General features: G+C 36.9%; 1 protein-coding gene across 1 annotated transcript in view; it reads left to right on the plus strand.

Moving 5' to 3' along the window:
* GALNT5 (polypeptide N-acetylgalactosaminyltransferase 5) overlaps nucleotides 1-10,237 on the plus strand; it is a 33,671-nt gene extending 23,434 nt beyond the window's left edge. Inside the window, exons 8-10 of the mRNA XM_010985613.3 lie at nucleotides 3,857-3,937; nucleotides 6,625-6,786; nucleotides 10,033-10,237. Coding sequence (XP_010983915.1) covers nucleotides 3,857-3,937; nucleotides 6,625-6,786; nucleotides 10,033-10,173 — 384 coding nt within the window. The 3' untranslated portion in view covers nucleotides 10,174-10,237. The remainder of the gene's footprint in view (nucleotides 1-3,856; nucleotides 3,938-6,624; nucleotides 6,787-10,032) is intronic.
* The last annotated feature ends 265 nt before the right edge of the window (nucleotides 10,238-10,502 follow it).

A 10,502-nucleotide genomic window follows, 5' to 3' on the forward strand; every position in this document is an offset into this window, starting at 1 on the left:
CGGGGACATTGAAATCAAGGCCTGAAAGATGAAGTGTCGGCCAAGCTCTGAAGAAAAGAGCCCTAGGTAGAAGATGCCCCTTGTGCAAAATATCTAAGACAGATGAGGCTTGAGGCATTGAAGAACTGGAAAGATGAATGTTGTTATCAGGGTGTGAAGGAGGGAAGAATGGCACCAGATTAAGGTCAAGAGTGAAGGAGGAGTCAGGTCACACAGGTCCTTGTGGGTAGAGAAAGGATTTTCTCCCCTACCCCCCATTATCTTCTGTGTATAATGGAAAGTTACTGAGTAGGATTAAGCAATGGGATGACAGGATTTAATTAGAACTTTATAGATTTCAAAGAGGGGTAGAAAATAACAGAAATTGGCAGAGAAAATTCCAGGGTACAAGATAATTTACCAAAAGGAAAGAAGCCAAGGTTGATACGTTGGATAGACTATGAAGCTAAGAAAAAAATCAAGAAAGAAGAGAAACTGAAAAAAAAAAAAAAAAAAGCCATTTCAAAGCCATTCTTAATTTGAAGAGGATGGCAAGGTATGAGGACATTTACCAGAGACGGGGTTTAAAGATGGTTAGTAAAGCCCAGTCATGCAAAATTTTAATCTCTTGTATTGTTTTATTTCTTACTTAATTTATATTTACAAACATTCCCAGTCCTGTCTAATTTTCTCTCAGAGTTTCCTTTTTCTTCATGCAAAAGGTTCTTAAGCCTTGACCATCAGTAAGCTGCTCATTTAGGCCAAGTTTTCTCAGTTCTCCCTAAAAAGTAAATTGTACAAACCAACCTTTTCTGCCTAGCAAATCTCCTGATGACAAGGACACTTAGTAAGGCCATTTTCCTCAATGTTATAGGGAGATCCTGGAAGAGTATAAAAGAGAGGAAACTAGTCTGAGAATTTGTGATGTTTTTATAAAATTAACTGACAAAAAAAGTGTATGTAACCTGTTTGTATATAACACAATTGCCATATTTGTAGGTCAAAATGGAATAGTGGCTACTTCAGGTGGTTCAACCCATTTTTTCTTGGATAACTCATCAGGAAGAATACCTTGGGTTTAAATACTGTTCAAATAATATGCCTGCAAAATAAATTTATATTTTAAAAATTTGATTTCCTGGGCAGGATAAAATAAAAAGAAATTCTCACTGTAGTAATTTTTTCCTGTCCTAACAATCTCAGCAAGAGCATTGCTGAACTTTAACCACCAGAGGGAACTAAAAAACTACCTTTTGCCTCCTCTGTGAGGCTAGCCTGTATAATAGTTTCCATGAAATTTTTGAACAGCTCTCCTAATGAAACAGCCTTCTGCTGAACCCTGAGCTATAATACATCAAAGTGCAGAAAATGTTTTTTTAAATGATTTTAAACTAATTCTTTCTTTCTATTTTCCTCACTATTTGTTCCCTTCCTTGAACAAATTTTAATAAAGATATCTGCTCCCTTCTGAAGCAGCCAGTAGGGAGCATTATTATCAATTAAAAAAAAAAGAAGAAGAAGAGGACCTTTCTCCAGGCAATTCAGAGTAGGGTTAACTAGACCATTACTTTGGATAGATAATTGTGCAATGTTCCAAGAAATTAAAATCCACAACTTTTTGTTACTTGCTCCATATTTTCTCTTCTTTCAACCTACATATTTAGGAAAGTTTGACTTTTTAAAAATAAGAATGAATCTTTTCTCACGAAACCAAAAATATTTGAAAGTAAGAAAGTGAAAGAACCTCACCAATAATTTATATTTATATTGGATTAAATTCTTAGCAAACAGCCTCTAGCCCAGTGTTCACCAATTCTTAGATAAACTGTGGGGAACTCCCACCTCCTAAGTTGGAAAATGAAATAACTCAAAATGGATAATTTAAAATTTATATACTTCCTGATTTAAAAAAAGATTGAAATGGTTTATAATAAAAGCGTGGATTCAATTTGTTTAAAAAATAAAAAGTGAAAAACCAATTCTAAAAACCATTCTTAATGAGATAATAACAATTCCTTAGCACTTCATAGACCATTTCTATATGAAGGAAAGCAGTTTCTCCCATAATTTCCAAAAGGAGGGAAGGGAAACAGATCTTCAGATGAAGCGGGGGACGGGGAGGCAAAGGATAGAAAAGTTTTCTCTCCTTCTAATGCCTTTCAGTGCTTGGAAGAAGAGATTGTGAGAAATAGCCACAAAGAAATCAGTTAATCAAGGGGTTCCCTACCACTGTTCTAAGCCCAGTTATTATTTATGCTGTCAAAAATCGTATCCCATGATCAAACGCATTTGGCAAACTCTCTTTCTATATTCCCTCTCAGGGCACCAAGCTAAAGAGTAACCTGCACTCAGGACCAAAAGTTCTGAGAAGTTCTGGATTAGGGCAATCTGTTTGGCAGGACTGAAGCTGAAGTTTTTAAAACTCATTTGAAAATAAGATATTTTCTGAATAATTCAGAAGTACAGGAGTTTCTATTTATTTCTTTTAAGATCCAGAGAACATTTGGGACCCCATTTCCTTTCTTTAAACTCCAGGATTTTTCTACCTTCGTGTAAGTCTATGTAACTCTCTTCTCCAAAGTTTGTGGTGGTTGATTCCTTCTGTGCCTTCTGACTGCTCCAACATATTGATTATCTTCTCCCAAATCTGTCATTTTACATTGCTGGGAGAATCTAGCTCCCCCTTTGCCTCTCTATGCTGATGGGTAAGTGGTTTTTCCCAGTACATCATTCCACAGAGGGTCTAACTTTTTAGCTTTCCATCTGAATGTGGAAGATCTCAGTTCCAACCCTCTGGCTTATCTGTGCTCAATATTGGTCCCCTGCTTATCAGTATCTGCAATTCTCCCTCTTGTTTTTAGTTTTTTTCTGCACTTTCTGGGCCCTGAAGATGTCCCTTACTTTCTTGCAGGAAAAGTTATCCATGCAAAAGTGAGGACCAACCCACTGAGCACTGTGTTTGTTATGAAGTGTGACAACTCTGTGAGCTACACAGCGCTCCAGAGTTAGAGCTCTGTGGTAGGCACCATGGAACCTGGAAGTTGTGTCTCTGGCAACCAAGACCTCCCCATTTCCCAGCACAGGGAGCTTTCCTGAGTGTAGACAGCTCTACACAGCTCTTCTAGAGATTTGAGAAGTCTAAATTGTACTCTTAACCCACCATCTCATTAGCTCTACCCAAAATGTCAAAGAGAGGAAGGGAATCAACATTTTTCCACATTGAATGGTGACTTATAGAAAGCCGTCTCCATGTCAGACCCTGTAAATCCATTAAAAACCTGGGGGTCTGCCAGAAAGTGCCTTTAAACTTGGCTCTGTATTAGCTTTAGTGACTTCCCTGTAATGAATTGTAGCTTGCCTGAGTCATTAGGAAGATTCTGACCAAGAGTCAGCTGGAATCCGCTGTTTTTGAAGGACTCAATTTATCCATGATTCAGTGCCTCAGCAATCAAATAGCTTGGAGGGGTCAGCCAGAGAACAGAGCCCAGAACTGCTGGTTTGATTAAATTGCAAGGATGTGTACTGACTTTTAATATATGCATCAGACAAACTTGAGACAAGAAAATAACTACATTTCATGCCACCTTTGCTCATTTCCTATTCAGCATTCCAGGCAAGGGTTAATTAAAAGCTTCTGTTTGTTGGCTCTGTGGCTGAATCACAGGCCTAAATTGACAGACTGAAGCTGTACTTTAGCAAGATTACATTATGTCTGTGTTACAGATAGCAACCAATAAAATCATACAGTGCAAAGTAATGCTAAGCTATTAACTTATCTTTTAACCTGATTATAGTTTCATATTCTGTGTTTACTGGATGTCCTGTTCTACTTTAAAATATTTTTTTCTTAATGCATATTTTATATTTTGTTTCCTAGCTTATTAATGTGGCCTTGAGTAAATGCATGTCCATTGAAAACACCACAGCCATTCTGGAAGACTGTGATGGGAGTAGCAAGGTATGCTGAGCGGGGTTTTCTCTTTCATAGTAGGTGCAGTTGATAGTTGGTGCAGGTGGAGTTGACAGATGCAGGGTATGACATGCTCCTCACTCACTTGAGAAATTCTCCTTTGCCCATAGTAACAATAATTAATTTCCAAATTTCTGTGTAATCATAAAGTTGGTGATAACAGGATCTACCTCTAAATGTAAAGACAGTGATTGAGGGCATAAAGGTGGATACTGTAGTCAGCCCACCAGGGAGCCAGTTCTGGTTCCATCACTTGTGAAAATGTGTTAACTACAAATTCCTTAACCCTTAGGTAAATGACAGTGATAATAGTGCCTACCCCAAAGCTGGTGTGAGGACTGAATTAGATAATGCACATGAAGCCTATAGAACAATATATAGAAGAAAATAAAGGCAATACATATTTTAAAATAATTACTCTAAGGGACCAATTTTATTATCTGATTAGCCCCAGCCCCAGCCCCATTCCCCTACGCCTTAAAAGAATAATACAAATCACAGAATTCCTGATATACGGTAGAAAACTCTCCAGCAGAACTTTGACAAACTCACAGCACTTGGTTCAGTAGAAGGGGCAGGGCCAGGGAGAACAGAGCAGGGAGGGACTCTACAGGGCTGGAGAGGAGCTCTGAGTGAAGGCACCTCCCTCTCCATAATCTGTTTTCTACCCACTCTCATTCTGTGGGGACAGTTATCAGTTTGGGTACTAAATAGGACTCACAGGAACATCGATTCAGGCATTGAACTCAGTCCCCTAAGACAGCAGATAATTCTTTGATAGAGAAATTATTTTATGATGATAATCTAGGCTTGCCAAGACTTACTTCTCTGCTTGACTTAGAGATACTGCTTGTATTTTCAAGCAAATTCCATCTCTACCTCTTAATTCAAAGTTGCTACTAGAAAAAAAGTATTTTTGTCATCTCTGTTGATATAATTCAGCTATGGATTGTAAACTTGAAGCTAAGGGAATTCTTTCTTAACTAGGAAAGGAGAGACAGAAAAGAGAAAAGTGTCAAAACACAATTGAAAGAAATAATTTTCACTTATTAACAATTCAAAGAGGAAATAAAGTCATAAATCGTAAAAACAAAACCACAAGCAGCCCAAATTCTACAAAAGTAAAATATTAAATAATGCAGTCCTTCAGGACTGATCATTGTGGTGACTTTTTGTTCCTGATTAACCAGTATTTTATCTGAAAAATAACCTGGTCTCCATAACTACTGACTCTCCTGAGGGTATGCCAGGGGGCAAATGCCTTCCACAAACACCCATTTCCCTTTATGTCTTGTTACTCACTTTAGCTTCTGCTTCTTGTGGTTGATTTGAGTAATAAAAGGTAAAGGAACATGGACGAAGTTAACTTATTTTTGGCAGAATTAATGAGGCTTAATATTAAGCCAGTGACTACAGCATTCATCCAAAAATCTCAAAAGGACGAAGACCCTAGGATTGAAACACCAAACCCTATCCTTCACCTCTCCTAAAACATTACCTTAGTTACTAACTTTTCAACCAGTTGACATGTCCCTTTTCAAGGTAATTGTTAACTCTCTTAGTAGGCATAAAACTCCTTGTATTATGACATACATCCATGTTTCTCAAATTTAATGTGCACTCACATCATCTGGGGAATTTGTTGCAATGCGGATTCTGATTCAGGAGGTCTACAGTGGGCACTGAGATTCAGCATTTCCAACTAGCTCCACGTGTTGCTAATGTTGGTCCAGGGACTACCCTTTGAATGGGGAGTTCTAACATAGTAACATACTTGATAATCTAAGTTAAATCTCAATTATATTACAAATGATTCATTAGATAAACGTATTTAGATAGATTTTACCAGCAATTTTTTCTAATATGTTTACGTTGGCGCAAAACCACAAATTTCCCACAGACCCAGAGAATTAGAGTAAATTGACCAGGCAGATAGAACTAGATTGTAAAAAGCTGGAGAAAAATATTTATAAAAACTTAAAACATGGTTCCATTACCTAAATCAGTATTTATTTTAGACATTGGTGGCTCCTTAAAACTAGACTTCTCAAAGAGCAGTTCCTGGGAACTGGGGGATGCTAACACAGCACAACCTGGTGATTCCTTGTACTATCAGCAAAGAAAGATTTTAACCTTTCCTATAACAGAATAAAGCATCTAGGAGTCTAGTTGTCTAGATAGTCTTTAAAAAAAGAGGCACAATAATTTCCATCAAAGTGTTTAAGACTGTGACTTGAAACTCTCTGTAGCCTTAATGACTGGAGGCCTTACTCATGTGGTGGTTTGAATGTTCCAATACTTCATGCACTAGGGTTGTCTGGGATTCAGAACACCTTAAATGGCATCCATTTGCAGATATGTACTAATTGTACCAAATAATTTTGATTATCGCAACTAACACTTACTGAGGCCATACTGTCTGCACAACACTAGACAGACATTACCCCAAGTTTTTGAGAATGACACTATTGCTATCCAACTTAAAAATGAGATTAGACAGGGTAAATAATATGCCCATACTATCAGCATTGAAAGCTGCAATACCAGACTTTGAATACAAAACATTTGACCAGAGTGCCTGTATTCTTCAGCATTACTAACAAAAATGTTTGACAAAGCTGCTATTTGTGTTTTCTGCCTGAAGTGGCCTTCTCCTTAATTCATTTCTCCCACAGCTTCAACAATTTAATTATACCTGGTTAAGACTTATTAAACATGGAGAATGGTGCTTAGCTCCTGTCCCTGAGAACGGAGCCCTGAGGCTGCACCCTTGTGATAACAGAAACAAAGGGCTAAAATGGCTGCATAAATCAACATCAGTCTTTCGTCCAGAACTGGTAAGCAAAATATTTGCACCTCTTCCTTTCAACTTTCAACTAAATGGGACATAAAACACTCATTGTCAGCTTCCTCAATCAGAAGCTTTAAATGTGTTTGGGACAATAGAGGCAGTGTAAAAGTTCATGCAGAGAGATAAACAGATACTTTTATAAATTGTTGAATCTTTTAAAATTCCTTTTACAAAATGTATTTCAGATCAGTTATTTTATTTTATTTTTTAAAGTTTTATTTTATTTTTTATTGAAATGTTGTTTTCAATGTTAGTTTTAGGTGTACAGCAAAGCAATTCAGTTATACATATACATACATGTCTATTTTCCTTTTCATACTCTTTTCCATTATGTGCTATTATAAGAAATTGAATATAGTTCCCTGCACTACATCTATTTTATACATAATAATGTGTAGCTGTTAATTCCAAACTCCTAACTTATCCCTCCCCCGCCCTTTCCCATTTGGTAACCATAGTTTATCTTCTATGTTTGTGAGTCTGTTTTTGGTTTGTAAATGGAATTTGTATCATTTTTATTTATTTTAAATAGAAGTCATCCAGTTCTTTCAGTTCTATTGCTATTATTATCTTTGTTTCTAAAAGTCATTTGCTTCAGTCAATTAACAATGCCTAAAGTAAGACTCACAGGCTAGAATCAATTCTCATTGGTTACCAGGAAATTTTATAGGGAGAGTATATGCGGAAGGCAAGAAACAGTGTGTTTCCCAAGAGTCCCGCACTTTAGTAGGAGTCCTGCCTTCCTTCTATGCAGAGACACTTTCTTATGCCCTCTGGTTCCCAGAGGCCTAGGCTCTAAACAGGTGCTGGAGCCAGCTCCATGAAACTTGCGGGAGCTGACTGTGTGCAGCTCTTGCCAACTTCACATTCACTGATGCCATGTTGGCAACTCGAAACCAGCCATGAAAGAAGTATTTACACCCATGCTACAAATCAGGGGACGTGTTTCCAGAGGTTCAATTGTTAATATTTACCAGAACACCCATGCTCCATCCTATTCACTCTCAAAGTCTTCTGATTTTCCCAATTATATTTTAACAGGATACAAAGCCATAAGCTTTGGTGTAGGATCTAGAGTAGCAGGAATAATCTCAGGCCGGCCTTCTCTAATTTTCTACTGTCTCACTAGCAGGTAGCCGCCAAATGTATCAAATGCACTGAGTATATGGAGACCAGCATTTTGCTCAGGGATGGCCCCAAAGCAAGCACACGTTTTTCCTTGGAGTACCTCTATTTTTTTTTGATATCACAGCCAGTGACTGTTCTCTGTATGACATTTTTCTTTCTGCTCAGGGTCAGAATTAGGACCTGAGGAAACAATTTCCAAACTCCTTCCCTATAGATCTTCCCTGTTATATTTCAGTTCCTTCTGGACATTTTTTTTTCCTCTTTAGTGATAGTGATCATTATTGAGTTATTCAGAAAAATTAGGAATTACTAGTATGTAAGCTGCTCATTTCATTTTGCATAGTGTTGGGAAAATCCATAAACATCTATTGAATAAATTACGTCCTAACTTTCTGCTTTCTGAACTCTGTGCCAAAGGGGAGAGAGAGAGAGAGAGAGACTGAGTTTGAAAATGAGAAAAAGAATACATTCCTTATCTTGAGAAGTGAATCTGTTACCAGAAAAGATTTCAGGCTGGTGAGAAAATATTTAGAAACATGCAGTCCTTAAATCACATAGGGTTTACTTATAAACTGGATTTGCTCCATTGAGAATTTATGCCTTTATAAGCTGATTTTTATATAGGACCAATTTTGGCCCCTCTAGTGGTAAGTGTAAAGACGGTAATTTAATTAAGATGGCAAAAATTAGAAAGTTGTTGTCCTACCTTGTTTGTGCCTATGACTTTGTACTTTGTAACATGTCACATAGTCACCTTCTGCCTTGGGTCCCCTTTTCATGCTGCTAGATGTCATGGAGATGAGTATCTTGACAAGTATCGTTCTTCTTTTTTCAGTATTTTGGTAGTTTTCATACTAAACCTCCGAAGTTCCCTAAGACATGCAAGTCTTAAAAAACAAGAGAAATGGAGATTAAGACTATGAATAACAGGAGCATATCTCTTCTTTTAGAAAGCATCAGGAGTTGAGAGATTCATGGAAACAGGAAGGTGAATAATGAGTTTGACCCTGGATACCAAAGAGCCATTAAAATTATCCATTTCTAAACCTGCATTTAAAAGGTGTTCTCTGGGTCAGCCCCTCCCCTACCATGCCCTGGACTGTGACCACCTAAAAGGAAAATTCTTAAAAGTGGCATCTAGGATTTGGGGATATGGAATGTTCTTCTAGCTCTGATTTCCACATCACATGTCTTTTGTTGAGGATAAGTTATTTAGTTATGCCTTTACAACCCACCAGCAGAACACTGTAGATAATCCAGAATGATCTTCTCAACATGTCTCTTCTACCAAACCTTGAGCATACTCAGGCATCATATTTCCAATGTCCTACAAGGGTGACAATATGTTTTGTAACAGCATCTTTATAATAAATTATCATGAAGTCATCCTGTTTGATAAATTTTTAAAGCATGTCAAAACAACATATATATGATTAAGATAATCTTTGTCACAGTCATGGATAATTGAGAGGATTTATAGGTTAAGAAAAATTATAAAATCATGAGCAAGTTCTTAGTAAACTATCAACCATTTCTAGGAAATTCAATAAACATTAAGCAATAATAGAACTCTCTGAAATACCTTTGATTTTTTTTCTATTTATATCTGGACTTTCTGGACATCCTGGACATCAAACACCTGTACTATCAGAGATTATGGTAGGGAGCTCATAAAAAAAATACATCCTGTCTAGCATTTTGTATTCCAAATTTGCATTCTAAGGCATGCACTTAAATTATCTAACTCACTTTTTGTGATGGTGTGTGTTTTTTCTTTATCACCATCAGTGAGAGAGCCAGCCATCAAATATAATAAATTCCATCTGGAATTACTTCCTTTAAGTAATACAGTTATCAGCCATATTATCAGAAAATTCATCTTTTGCTTTCTTAGAAATTAAAAGTTTTGTAGTTTGAAGAGTATAAGAACTGAGTTTGAAACAGAGACAAATTTAATAATTCCTAAATCCCATGTTTGTGTTACTAATTTAGTTCAGGAGAATTACTAAGGAATCAAAAATAAATTTTTTTTGGTTTTCATTTCCTTACATCACAATTGTCACATTTAGTCTGTAGCTCATTCTCAGATCCCCTTTCTCTCCAGGTGAATCACATTGTTTTTGGAAACCATCATCAGTTGCTATGCTTGGAGGGAAATTTTTCTCAGAAGACCCTGAAAGTTACTGCTTGTGACCCAGTGAAGCCATATCAAAAGTGGAAATTTGAAAAATATTATGAAGACTGAAGAAGAACTGATGTTTTTATCTATAAACCCACTAGACACTGTGAAAAATGATGGTGAACTTGGTGACCGTATTTCTCCATGGTAGTTTAAAATTTTCAAAATTAGTAACATTTGAAAGAAAGATTTTAAAAAATAACAATATTTGAGATACCAAAAGTTAACTCAGGGAAACAGTCCAACATTGGACTGGAGTCCTTCTTTAGCACTAGGTAGCCTTTTGAATTGCCTGGTTTCCATTCTGTGCTGGAACTCAGCCTGCAAGTTTCCCCATGCCATCTAACAGGTGACCAGAAATGAAGATGAAAGTACTTGAAGAAGCACTCATGATG

The sequence above is a fragment of the Camelus dromedarius genome, chromosome 4 (genome assembly GCF_036321535.1).
Source record: "Camelus dromedarius isolate mCamDro1 chromosome 4, mCamDro1.pat, whole genome shotgun sequence".
NCBI lineage: Eukaryota > Metazoa > Chordata > Mammalia > Artiodactyla > Camelidae > Camelus > Camelus dromedarius.